Genomic DNA, 14,347 nt, shown 5'->3' with positions numbered 1-14,347 from the left:
AACGGAAGAGATGGATCTCTTAAATGGAAGAGATTATTGTTTAGCAAATTTATTTACATAAGAGAACGTGTATACATTTTGGAAGAGTTTTGCTGAAATATTATGCTTCCAATAGGAAAACAATCTTTCTTTAAGATTTCTTGTAGCGCATATACAATCATATGCAGTACAACTAAGTATAAATACTACCCACAATTACTTAGTTGGTAGTCTTGAGCATTTAAGTTAAATGCCTTTTCAGCCTTGTTCCTCTCTTAGTAATCACACTTTTGGTTTTGCAATGATTATCTACTCCGGCACTGTGCCAGTGTGCTCTGTGTCGTTAAGTACTCAGGCCAATATGCTTGTTCCAGGACGTGTAATTTAGATTTGCTTAAATTCAGCAATTCTCACGTGTTGAAGTTAGGATGAGATTTTTGACTTCAGGAAGCATATAATTTCCCCATCCCAGTTCTGTTTCTGATGCTGCATTTCCTACATGGGTATACTTCAGTAGTTGGGACTGAGTATCAGATTCTTTTTTTTTTTTTTTTTTTTTCAAATCCATGCTGTAAAAAATATAAAATAAGAGCTGTTCTTCTGTGGAAGCCACAAAAAAAAAGTGCTTATGTAGTTCTGGAATAAGTGGTACAGTTGGTTGTGCTGAGCTTCTGAAGTCTTTGTGTTTCTCAAATAAAAGCAGCCGCCTTAGTTTCAGTTTGTATGCAGAGAAAGTGTATGATACAGGGGGGTACACCTTACGAAGGATTTGATTTTCAACTGTATAGGAGGTGGGTGCAAAAAATGCACATTTGTTTCAAGCTGTAATGGAGGTTTTGATAGGTGCAGTTTACATTCTCAGAAACAGCCTGTCTCCTTCAAAGGCAGAGTACTTAGTACAAGAGGGAGGTGAAGGATGAAATACCTGAAATTCCCATGTTCCATCCAATGTAAGCCCAATCTGATGTCTCAGGTTCCTGAAACAAGAACTGTTGAGCTCTGTTCCACTCAGTGCCCTGTCCCTGGGATCCCATGGAGAAGCTGGCAAAGAGCAGTTCTTCGTTGGCCAGGAACTGGGCATTGCAGTAGGAATCGGCACTTGAATTGCAGAAATGGCTCCTTCCAGCCAACGGTGGTGGTCATAAAAACAGCATAAACAACAAAAAATAGCTTGGCCTCTGCATTCAGATTGAGGTTCATCTTCAAACCAGCTTTCATTTCAGCTTTATTTAAGTCTGTATTGGCTTATTTAGATTTCATGACCCATATTTTTTTTTTTCTTTGTGAGATCCTGGTGGTTTCAGGTAATAGCAAGAGAGAAACTAGGTTACACTGAGAGGATCTCTTACATCTTAAAATAAGATCAGCCTGCTAAGGGGAAAAAAAAATTAATAATTCAAGCTTAAGAAGAGAACAAGGGATATACTATAGCACACTGAATAAAAAGCAATATGAACAGAATATAATGGAAATCATCAGGAGGGCATGTTGCTTCAGTTTTTATCCTGTGGGCTGGGTTTGATTAGTTTTGTCACACCAATGTTGGATCACTTCTGTGGACTTTTATACGGTCCATGAGGTTTATGCCCATGCTTATCAAGTGCATTTGTGGGCTCAACTGCTGGATTTTTTTTTTCTTCCTGACAAATCTCGAACTGTGGGCTTTGCTGTGTATGGTTTTTGTCTTATGTGTTGGCCTACTGCCATAGTGTGTATTGCAATGTTAGTATTGAGCCCAAATAAGTCATGATAAAGGACAGTAATGAAGCTTGATTGTCAGGGTTAATTTCTGTTCTTTTCTTTGTCACTTTATTAGCGTCGTCTTGGAGATGCTGCCAAGAAAGCCATCGGTAAATTGACAACCAGGACAGTAAAGAAGGGTGATAAGGTATAATAATAAGATTTCAACATGGTAAACTTGAGCATCATGTTTAATTTTTGCTAGGGGAAACAATCTCAGTTTTTCCTTTCTGCTTCTGATTTATGACCTTGCCTTCCTTGTTGGAGGCTGGCTTTGTCCTGTGGCACAGTATTTTGTGTAACTTTTAGTATCAATTTGTGCTGTAAGTCTGTACGTTTCAAAGAAGTTTTTCTTGCTTAAATACTATTTGCACTCCATCTGGCAACTTGCACTCCATCTGGCAACTGTGACTGAGAGTGGTTTTGTGTGCTAGCTGGCTGGGGGGGGTTGCTGGTAGGAGTATATAGGGCTAGCATTGTTTATGTAGAATTCTGTGAACTTAGAATCATTCTAAATGGAAGTTGTGTAAAATAAAAATAAATTTAAAAGACAGGTAATAAAGGACAATCTCTTACATAAAATAAGAATATCCAGTAATCTGAGGGGGACTATAAACAGGTATTTCATTAAAGATAGTTAAAGAATATTTCTTGCCAGTATACAAACTAAAATATATGGTGTGTTAAGTCCTAAACTTGTTTCACTTTTATGAGCAGTACTGCTTTGTCTTTGATTCTGAAAGGAAAAAATAGTCACATAATCTTGCCTAATTTTTGCTCTTTAATTTGCAAAAGGCAAGGGAATTCTGGCTATGATTTGATTTTTTTTAAGAGAAGATTATTTCCTTGGGCCTTTTTAGTGTGATTCCTTTTTATATTTCTTATCAACACTATCAGCAATGGAAGATTGGGAAGTGATGGAAAAATTTGCTTCTGGAGAGAAGGCAGAAAAAATGTCTTTCTGCTTTTTCTCCCTCCCTGTGTAGTTTTATTTCAAGATGGCCTACTACACTAAATCTTTTCTGTGGGTATGGGAGTACACAGAGATAACAGGAACTTTTCCATATTAAACGAAAAGATGCTGTCGTCTTGACAGCATAAATTCAAACCTGGCAAGTGACGTGTAGGTTGCAGTACAGACAGCATGAGATGCACACGCAGGTGAACAGAGGGTAGGAGAAAACCTGTCCTTCATCAGAGCAGCCCATCGGGATTCCTTGCGCACAGCACTGACTGGTGCTGACCAGGGAGTGGCTACTGTCTTGATGGGGTTCCTGTCTCGGTGTCTTGCTAGTAGCTTGCTGGCATCGAAAGAATAATGAACTTGAACTAAGAGAAGGCACAGTCTGGTTTGTGTCACAGGCCCAAACATTTTAAATAGATATTGCTGATGCCATATCTACACCCAAATGAAGTCAGCCCTTTTTCATTAGAAATTTTTAATTCTCATGTTTAAAAAAAAAAATTTATTTTTTAAATCATCAATTCTGGAAAACAGAGAATAAGAGAGGAGCGAGCCAGTCAGTGATCCTCATCTTTACGTCTGGATAAGAATGATGATAATGCTGCAAGTAAGCAGCAGACAAAAAAATACGGGACTACTCTGAAATAAGTAAAAATTGCTAGTTCTGGCTATAAAAGGGAATTCCAGGATTCTTATCCTGCCAAAAAAACCCACTGTATGAAATAGAAGTTTTAGCTTCAAGCTGAAGTAAAGCTTCTAGGAAAATCACCACTATATTTTATAGTGATTCAACTGAATATTAGAATAATCTTAGGCCTTATCCTGTGTTTCAAATGATCATTTACCAGCTTCAAATGAGGGCATAGTTTTGTATGTATGAGATACTTTTCTTCCTCAAGTCATGTTGGAATATAATAACCCAGTCATAGGTTTTGTGTCTTCTTAGTAAAAGCCACTTGGCTCAAATGGAGTTCGTGTACTAGTCACAACTACGTTTACATTTGTTATAGCCTCAACTCTTGACTTGAATTTTCATTCTATTCATTTTAGGAGACAGACCCAGACTTTGATCATTGTGCTGTCTGCATTGAGAGTTACAAGCAGAACGATGTTGTTCGCATTTTACCATGCAAGTAAGCTAGTAAAGTTGCTTTGTTTGGAAACTATTCTTTCTTTGTGCTCCTTTGCTTCATTTCATGTAATATGTGCATTGTAATTTACAGACACACTCGTTAGATGTTTCCAGTCCTAGTAACAGCCACTTTATTTTAGACTATGATACCAAAGGTGTGAAGGTGGGTGCTGGCATTGTTATGACAGTGGAAGTTAAGCAAAAGATTATGATCTTGAAGATGGGTAGTTTGGTCATATCAGCAGTGGAGCTATTAAGATTGTAAGGGGGGGTGCAGATTTAAGGACTGAGCGGTGGGCGGACACAAAAAACTTAAGTATAATGAACCAGGTACAGCTGCAGCACTCTGCGCAGTAAATGTGCAATATTGGCTGCTGGTTTCTGAAACAGTGTAGGAAAGAGAAATGCAGTCTTTCCAACCTTTATACCTCCTCTGACATCAGTCAGTCACTGTGCTATCATCTATCTTTGGCCTCTCCAGTGCAGTGTGTTCTTGGCTTGTGCCTGAAGATTCATACTTGCTGGATATTCTGCATTGGTGCTTAAAATGTAACAACTTCCTCCTCCTTGTATGCCATTCTCTTGACACTTACAGGTTTTCAGTTTCTTTCCATTCCACTTCCATTCTTGAGTTGTTTCGGGATATTTGTTCTTTGAGAGATGCTCTTAAGTGCTTTTCCACCTGGTGATTGGTTTTGATGAATAGGTACACTTTGGTAGTGTTAAGCATTACCAAGGACATCTTTCCCTTGTATTCTGAAATGCAAAGCTTTCTTGTTATCTCCAGACAAAAAAATACATGTAAGTTATGTTGTATATATGCAGCTAAGATCCAGTAACTTGGCCTATGCTTGGTATATAAATAGTGTTCTGCATGATACTCTAGAAGCAACAAAGTCATGGTGTTGGAGTCGAGCTTCAGTCACGCAGCAGCACATAAGAGCTCATTATCGGTCTTCTAAATCCTCCTGTAGGCTACTCTGAAGAGCTGGAATATTTTTCTTCTAATGCATAATGAATTTCTATCATCATAAAAGGAAAACAGTATTACTTTATGTCTTATTGATAAAAATATGTTTGCATTCTACTTCTGAAGCCAGAAGTTTAATTCAGTTTACTTTTCTCTATGTTCTTTACCTCTTGGACTGTGGGAAACAATGAATTGTTTGAGAAGCTCAGTGTTGTTGTTTAGTTAATATACCCTACAAATGTCTGTTTAGAAACTCCCATTAAAATATTTGGGAATAGAAGAGCTTGGTCTCAGATCTGTAAAGATTTGGGAGCTTTTGGTCATGCAGATGTGTGTGCATTTCTTTTCTAGAATTCAGTCACTTTTACTGAAAGATGATGTCCTCTTGCCCATAAAAATGTACTCCCAAGTGTTAAGTAAAGATTACAGAGATTTATGTCCTGTATTGTAATCTCAAGTAAAGCTTGCATATGTGAATTAAGCCCTAGTCCTTGATTTGTTATGTAGAAGATTATTTGGAAATTAGAGGAGGAACTCCTGGAAACTGCACACCAGTTTTGGACCACTAAGCTGATTTTTTTTTTTAATTGCCTCTTAAGAAAGCTTTGTTTGTGTAGTTCAGGGTTGTACTGTGAGACTCAAGGATGTGGACTGGAGGTTCACAAGTCCCACTCCTCTGTGCCTTTCTCTTTGGTACTGAACAGAGGTCAGAGGAAGGTCGTTGCCAATGACAAGAGAATGAGTCTTCATCTGGTAGGAAAGAATCTTCTCCCACTAAGGACAACACACGATTTGGACTAAAAGTCAACTTCCTTAGTTAAACAACTGCCACTGTCCAAGCAATGGATATGTTGCTAGTGTCATCAGATGTCATCAGATCATTTAACCAAGATGATCATTGATTATTTGTTTTTTAATTTAAAAAAAAAATATTTTTAAAGTCCATTTCCTTCAGACACCTGTGGTGAGCCACAGTCCTGCAGACAGGATGCTCCCTGCTCTCAGGGTAGTTACAGCTGCTTCAGGGAGCTGGATGAAGGTGCACCTGGCTACCACCTCAGCACAACCTCCCCCATGCCATCTCCCATGTAACGGAGATATCAAGGCTCTGGCATACATCCTTTTCTGTTCTGTTTTTCACAAGAATGTAAGGTTAGTGGAGGCTCAGATTACATTCCTGCTGAAGGCTGTATGACAACTTTTTATGTTCACTTTCTACTTCTCTTTTTTAAATCTCACTTTTCATCTGCTGCAGTTCAGCTTCCGTCCTTGGCTAGATGGAAACATTGAGATGAATGCTTTCCATAAGACATTTTTATATTTGTAGATGAAGGGCAAACCAGTACCTGCAGAGATGAGCCCAATAAATTTCAGATTGCATGTAAGAATTTTCAGTCTTCAGCAAATGAGATGCTTCTCCCCAAATCCTGTTTTGGAGGTTTAATCCCTTTCTACTTCCTGATACTTCAACCTCTCATTTTAGTGCAACATGCAAAGTTAGTTTAAAAAAAAAAACAAACACCACACAACACACAAAAAAAACCTACAAGAGAGTCTCTAAGCCAGATGAGAAAATAAATTGCAAGAAAACCATGGAGAAAATGGCTCGACCAACAGGAAGCAAATAAAAGACAAGAAGTTTTTCTTACTGCGCCTGTTGAGGAAGCTATAATCATCAGACGGTAGGAATCACTGACGTATGACATCCTTGCTGCTTTCATCAATTTAAAAGTAGCATTTCTCTTTGGTACCACAATTGTTCTGTGCAGTTAAGTATGGTCTGTCGCTCTGTGCCTCAGCAGAGAGGAGTCTGGTTTGGGCGGACACACAGCACCTGAAATTCTGTAGTGAAACGCCATATTTGTGATGTAAAGTTTTGTAGCAGGTGAGAAATTGTGGCCAATTTAAAAATAAACTAAAATGAAAATGATTGCCAACAATGCGGTTGAATTTCTATCACTCATTTTGTGCTTCAGAGAGAAATACATTCAGTACCAGCAGCCTATGGGCATACCTATAGCTTTTAGTGCACAGAGGGATAAGACAGCCATCTGTCTCAGACTTACAAGCCTGAGGAATGTCTTTTGTGAATATCATTATGTAAGTTAAAAATAAGTAGTGTAAGCAAATGTCAGAAGGATTCTAGCAAAAGACAAACCTCATGGACAGCTTTCTTTATTCAGATAGTTTTACTTTATCATCACACCACTGCATCTAGATGACCGGGCACTGGGTGAAAGTGATCAGGAGGGGGTAGTGCGAAGGACTAGTGAGAGATAAGGGAAAGGGAGAGCAAAGTGACAGGTTAGAGAAAAGCACAGAGTGACATTGGAAAGGGCAGAAAGATGGCCTGGGAAGGAAGGAATTTACAAGATAGGAAGAGAATTAAAGGAGTTAATATGTTTAAAATAAATGGCTTTTAAGTCAAATTCTTCATATTTCCTGTACTGGGCCAAGAAGGGGGAAGCGACAAAAGCAACTAAGCCAGATTTCCATCAGTTTGATTCTGTGCCGCTGCAAATAGCTTCTTTTTTTTTTTTCTTTAAGAGCAAATTAACAATATCTCAGTGCCATCCTTTCTGCTTACTGCAATGCCTCTGCACCACCCACCCCCATTTTCTCTGCTACCTGCTTGCGAGGGCAGTCTCTCTTTTCCCCCAGCAATACTATGTATTTGTGGAAAGCACTGAGGCTGCTCTCCCCTGGTGTTGCCTGCTGCGGATGGAGACATGGTGCCTTCCTCCCGGCCACCGCAGGCCAGACATCTCTCATCGGCTGTGCTAGGTGTAATGAGCTGCCTGCAGCAGGGCAGAAAGGACCTGTGTGCTGCTTGCCGGCCCGGCTGGGAGGTTTCTACCCCAGGGTGAGGATAGCAGCTACCTCCAGCAGTAGCCGAAGATGCTACTTTGCAGCAGCATGTTGATCATATCCCTTTGGTGGGCTGCTCCACTGAGAGCAGGGAAGTGTAGTGAGCTCTTGGGAAATAGCACTTGCAAACTCGTTCAAACCCTTCTCCTTGTGTGACATGTGAATTCAGAGGCATTACACCACTGAAAGATTTCTAACTCACTTTTTCTCTGTGAAATGCTGCAAAGAATCTGTGTTGTACAACAGAGTCGGCGCTACAGTGTTTATTACAAGCTGGAGGGCAACCGGCTTGGGTATGCTGACAGAGTGGAAAAATACCTGCAGGTCACCTGTTTGGAGTTATGCCCGCATGGGAGACTCCTTCAGTGCTACCAGCCTGGCTGCCGGCTGTGCTTCCTCCGGCCCCGAGGCTGGAGAAGCAGCAAAAGCTGTGTCACACTTGACCTCCCCAGCGTGTGGCTCCTGGGGGAACGTCGTCAGCCGCTATGACCTAGAGCAACTCACTAGGAACTCTTCAGATTTATGGTCTTGGAAAGCAAGTGACAGAAATATGAAGATGGAGGAGGTTTATGATAGCAGAAAATGCAAGGGCTTACTTTGTCAGACTGAGTTCTTAAAATAATTCATGTGTTTACTATCTTCATTGCTGTATAACTGCTTTTTAACTTTTGCAAGCTGAGAAATGCAGACAGACCCTGAGCCACGATGATGGTATCAGCAAGCTTTTTAAGGAGTAGATAAACCTCATAAGTAGTAGGTAGAGCCATGCTGATCTAAATCAATAAATAACCTTTGGGGAGCTGCACTTTTTTGAAACACATTAATAAACATCCTTGAAGGTTTAGGAACTAAAAGCAAAGAATTAAGAGGTCACAAAAATAGTTGAGCTGTTTTGGTGCATTTGAATTATATCAAACTGCTACTGACTCTTTAAAATAACTCATAATATTTAGTGGATGCATGTTGGCATCCGTATCAGTCGCCTGCTTCACTTGATCTGAGTGCTTCTACAGCACTGATTAGCCGATAACAATATATTAAAGCTGTTTTCATACTTCTGTGGAGTCTTGATGTCTGCTGTTTCCCAAAATATTAGATTTTCAGGTTTGTGCTACTCAAAAAACAGACTTCAGAATCTTAAAAGGAAACATAAGCAACTAAAAGCCATAATTTGTTTAACATAGAAAAATAGCATCTCTGTATGTTTCAGAAGATTTAAAACCATTTTCTGTCACCCAGGATTTCTAAACATTGATTCCTGTAGTTTTGTGAGTAATAAAGGGAATGTGTTAAGATCTAATAATGATAGAAGTGAGTTTGTATTTTGTGCAATTATTTGAACAGTAAGCAATGTATATATCCTGTTTTTCATGATTGCCGTATTGCTAAAAGATTCAATCCAGCTGAGATTCTCTAAGTTTCTATTCCTGCCATATCTGGGATATAGATGAGCAAAGTTCTCTTGCTCCCTGTCCATCTTCTGTTGACTATATTATACTCTATAAGTCTATGCATCTTTAGTTAGTATAGGTAGGATGCATAGTTGTAGCTGACTGGAACCTAATTATGTTGATATACTTTAGTCCCTCCATCAGTCTTAGTAGCCATAGACAAAACAACTATATACTGTCTTTTTCCATGTTTGTTTACAAATTCATTAGGCCTTTTTCTCTGGTTACTTTTCAGACATTTAAAAGAGAATTATCTGGTAACACACCTCATTTGGTCTCTGGTTTTAAAATCCCAAGGGGTTCGGAGCAAAGAAGTCCCAAACCCTATGATGAGCTTAGTGAGGCACAGAGCAGCAAGTATAACCTGAGAAAGGAGAGGACGGAGAGTATCGCAACTTTATGCTGCCTTGGGGGCATGCATGACCTCTTACAGACCGTGCTGATGCCTCAGATAGATGGCAAGAACTCCTTGTTCTGCCACTGCTCCTTTGCCTGCGGGTTTCAGACCACAGCTCTTCGCTGGCTAAGCAGCCCTTGTAATTGCTGATCTTTGTCGTGATCACCAGTCTGTCGTGTTCGGGTGTGCCTGCTCTTACTGGCTTTTTGCTCCGCAGGCAGTACCACTGGAAATGAAAGATCTGGGTTCTTACTGTAGGCAGTTATTCAGACTAGGGTATTTTGAGTATTTGCTAAAGCTGTATTGCGTAGAAAGTCTAGTCATACCCATTTCTGCAATGAGTATGCTCTGAAAAGTTCTTTGCCTTTTGAAAAGCCAAGAGGACATTTCCTTTAATTCCTTCAATTTAGATATGTTGTTTTGGTCTCTGCATACCCCTTCGTTGTTATATTGGTTTATATCCATCCCAACACTGTTACATTTATATTCATGTATGTGCCTAAGATTTTGTAGGCAATGTAGGTGGCAATTCAGACTGTTCTCTATTGCAGAGTTCCCTGCTGTGCAAGTAGAAGCCCAGTTTGCCTTTTCATCTTTGAAAGATTCTTCTTTTTTATATGACCATCATATGATGATGGACATGTTTTCCTTCCTGATATCAAGAAATACTGATTGTAGGAAGAGCCTTCTTTTTACTTACATGTGATAATTATAAAAGCCCTTTCAAAATCAAACATAGGCGTGTTTGGGTTGTTTGCACTGACTTCTGAATAAAATTGACTGCTGGTGGATCTGTGCTCTTCCTACCCAATTTATGGCCAGGCTCTACATAGAAACTGAGACAAGACTTTACACAAGGTTATGGTGGGGACTTTGTTACCCTAGTTATTCTGCCCATGTGCATACTCATATCTACAATAAAAGGGGAAGGGGGAAAAAAAAAAAATTCTTTCTTTTAAGTGTTTCTTCCTAGTTGAACTATTAGTAAAGGGTGGCAACAAAAAGCAAGAGTTTTTGGTTTTTTTCTTATTGCAATCAGCACAGAATACTGGCAATTCTAGAATTTGTTCTGCTGGCTTAATTAGAAAAGAAACTATCTAAAAGTTTGTTAAAGTAGTTTTCATTGTATAAAATAGATTTGTTTGCAAATTATATATGTACCTTGACTGTTCTTCTAGGCATGTTTTCCACAAAGCCTGTGTGGATCCATGGCTTAGTGAGCACTGTACGTGTCCAATGTGTAAACTGAACATTTTGAAGGCACTGGGAATTGTGGTAAGTTGCACTGTTGTGAGCTCTTCTTCCTCCCACGTCTGAGACACAGAACAGGACGAATAATTGTAGAGGAGAAAGGGAGAAGGGTGTTCGAGTACCCTTAGTCAGAAAGTGTTTGGGTTTGTTTACCAGTTTCTTTGCTGCTGATAAAGCTCATTTGTTTTTGTTGTTCCTTTCGCTGCTTGGTCATTGGGAACATATTGTTATATCTCCATTTATAACAGTTTCTTGTCTACTGGAAGTCTACTAGGTTCTCTATAATCTTCCCTTTTCTCAACTTCTTTCAACGCTTCTTTCTTAAATTTACTCTGTAAATCTCTTGTTCTTGTTGTGGTCTCCTGTAGACCCTAAGTTTGTTTACACGTTAAAAGCCATGCCCTAGCTGAGGCCAGCGAGTTTTCCTCAAGCAGCTCATGGCTTATGGGATCCCTGAGGACTGCTTTTGTTGACCAGTTCACAAAGCGATAGAAGTGAAGAACCTCAGCAAGGATTTTTCCATCTTTCCCATATGAGGAAAAAATTATAAGGTGGGAGCAATACTCTTCAGAAGAAAGAAATAAGGAAGAAAGAGAAGAGCATATGAAGATACTGTCTAAAGCAACTTTTGAATCAAGCCAGTGAGAATAATCAGGCCTCCATTTTTAGCTGTGTCAGTTGCAAATTTGCACATTCTGTAAGAAATAGTTGCAGATACATTGTAGATGACCTATTTTTGCAATTAATAACATACTTGGATTTTTAGAGGACGATACAGTAGCATTTGGCACACGTCGTCATTGCTGATGGTAGTAAACAGGCATAGGCTATGATACAAGCATATATTTGAGTCCCTTTCTTGAATCTTAATCCTTTTTTCTGCTTCTTCCTCCACCTCTTTAAGGTGGACTGAAGGAGCAACTTCGGATAGAACTTGCTAATTTGTGTGTTTCTCTCCTGTGTGATCTGAGGACAGCCATAGCAGCTGAATAGCGTGTGTGTGGCTTTACTCAATTCATAGGTTTGCTTTACGTAGAATATTCACCGTTGTAACGTGGAATCGCTTGTTTTTCCAGCCAAATGTGCCATGTACAGATAACGTAGCCTTTGACATGGAAAGGCTCACCAGAGGCCAACCAGCTAGCAGGCGATCAGCACTCGGCGATTTTGCCAACGACAGCTCTCTCAGCCTGGAGCCCCTGCGCACCTCTGGGATGTCACAGCTTCCACAGGACGGAGAGCTAACACCAAGGTCAGGAGAGATCAACATTGCTGTGACAAGTAAGTTTTCTTTGGCTTCCAGTACCGTTCTATGGTTTTCCTGGTATGTGGCACTTGCTTTGCTGTAGCTCTGTGCTGCAGGGCCATGGTGAAAGATTTCCCTGCAGGGACAAAGGTGACCTCCCTGTCTCTGTAAGAGGCATACACTCCATATTGAAACCGATAACTCTAGGTATGACAGTGCCAACACTTTCATAATTAATGGTATATCCATTTAGATCTGCATGCAAAGAACACTGGATGAACTAAAATGGCAACAAAATAACCCTCCTGAATTGGGTAACCAGTACGAGAAGCTGCATTGCCAAAACTGTTATTTACCCTTTCAGAATACTTTACATGCAATAATTTATACAAATATAAATATTTTAGCTGATTACTATTTTTGCAGACATTTTTCCCCCTGAGAACATTACTACTGGAATTCTGACGTCTCTTAGCAGATGGTTTTTCTTACAAAATTTGTGAATTAAAAAAAGTATTTGATGTACCAACATTTGAGTATTGTCCAAGTAGTTTATGACATCAGAAAACTGTTCCTCTACTACTTGCAAGCTCTTATCCATAAGAACAGCATGGGAAGTTTCCACTGACTGGATTTTACCTAGGGTTTTTAATGTAGAATAGCATTATAATGAATACAGTATGTGTGGAATTGCATCCTTTTTCCAAATGCTGTACCGTCTCAATTTGATGCATAAATGATTGTTTTTCCTGGCTGAATTGCAAAAATAGAATCCATGCAGTACAACAGTCTAATTTTCTCCTTGTGTTTTGCTTATGTGCATCTATGATCTAGATTTTGCACGTAGTGACACTGTTTGCCACTGATAGGTGTGTAAGAGGCAGTGTAACTGGTAGAGTCCATTAGAGTGTTTCTTTAGTTGCTGTAGCAAAGTAAATATCTCATTTAAAAAATCTTATCTTATGAAACACATAGTCTGCATCCGGAAATGTCCTGATCTGAGAAGGAAAAATCCACATACAAAATCTAGATTCTTTACAAAACCAGTAAGTCACTTTGTCATGCAGTGTTTGACATCTGATTCATCTTGTATTCAGCTCTATTGAACGGAGAGCAAATCTGTTGGTGTGCTGCTTTCTTTTTCATGGGTGGGAAAACTCTGTAGTTTAACTGAAACTTTTCACTACTTGGTTTTACAGAAGGTATTTTTACTGTCTGTTCCCAACTGTAGTACTGCTCGTGCACAGATGAGATGCCAGGGTAAAACAAGAAATAATCAGCAACAGTTCATTCTGACAATATTTATAAAATAAAGCTTTAGAAAAGGCTGTTTAAATGTTTGGATTTTATGGATGACACATGCATTCTTTGATGCATGAGAGTTAAACCAAAAGCCATATTCAACAAAAGTGTTTGTATTCCGATCTGTTACTATGTGCCAAATTGATCTTGAGGAGAGAGAACTTCGAATAGTAAACATTCTTCAATAGCCTTCTTTATACTACTTTTAATTTTTTTAATATGTCTGTATGTATACACTAATGTTTAAATTATTTTTCCATGTTATATTCCTGTCTATTAAATGGAAAATTCTAGTTATGTTCTACTGTTGAATAAGCTATCGTATTTTTTTGTTATTTTTTGAAGTAACACTATAGCATTTATTCAGGAGGGAGGGGGCGAAGACACAAATTAAGTGTGAAAATGTATTGGGTATGCTTATGTGAAGAGCTGCATCTCAGCAAATCTAAACCAACCCTGACAACCTTTTCTAACTTGGGGGCGGACAGAGTTGTCATTACATTTTCCCTTGTTCCTGCATTTCACTTTACATTGTTAAGTAATCTTTCTTTGTCACTAACCCGTGGGCTCAGCCAGGAAATATTGTTGTGCCATGCTTTTTTTCCACACCTCTCTCCACTTCTTCTTTGCTAGCCTTCTCCAGTCAGTAACTCTGTGGCTAACCTCCTTCTGCTTCACCTCCTGGTGCCAGTCATGGCTTAGAAGCCTCTTGCCTTCCGCCAGTGGTGTTTGAGGGAAATATTGGCATCGCTTTGACATAAGCCTTCTCCCACGAGTGATTTCCTCCCTTTCCTTTGTCAACAGAAGAATGGTTTATTATTGCCAGTTTTGGCCTCCTCAGTGCCCTTACACTCTGCTACATGATCATCAAAGCCACAGCTAGCTTGAATGCTAATGAGTAAGTAAATATTCAGATGTTTCTATATATTTCTGGTGGGTGTGTGTCGTGGACAACATTGGGAACAAATACCAAGAGAATAGAGAAGGGGAAAAATGCAGCTTTCAAAGAATCCAGTGCCTTTTCTGCTATTCTCAAATGTAAGTGGC

General features: G+C 39.4%; 1 protein-coding gene across 4 annotated transcripts in view; it reads left to right on the top strand.

Moving 5' to 3' along the window:
* The window catches only part of RNF130 (ring finger protein 130), a 53,682-nt gene that overhangs the window by 26,360 nt on the left and 12,975 nt on the right, over nt 1-14,347 (top strand). For 3 of the 4 annotated variants that reach the window (XM_072872438.1, XM_072872437.1, XM_072872439.1), the window contains 4 exons: nt 1,796-1,867; nt 3,734-3,816; nt 10,680-10,776; nt 11,829-12,033. In XM_072872438.1, the coding sequence (XP_072728539.1) occupies nt 1,796-1,867; nt 3,734-3,816; nt 10,680-10,776; nt 11,829-12,033 (457 nt within the window). Of the gene's footprint in view, nt 1-1,795; nt 1,868-3,733; nt 3,817-10,679; nt 10,777-11,828; nt 12,034-14,104; nt 14,199-14,347 lie in introns of all 4 variants that reach the window. The other variant, XM_072872436.1, reaches the window with a different exon arrangement.

Source organism: Ciconia boyciana, chromosome 9 (genome assembly GCF_034638445.1).
Source record: "Ciconia boyciana chromosome 9, ASM3463844v1, whole genome shotgun sequence".
NCBI lineage: Eukaryota > Metazoa > Chordata > Aves > Ciconiiformes > Ciconiidae > Ciconia > Ciconia boyciana.
Note: the sequence above shows the minus strand (reverse complement) of the source record. Positions and strands in the feature narration are given on the sequence as shown.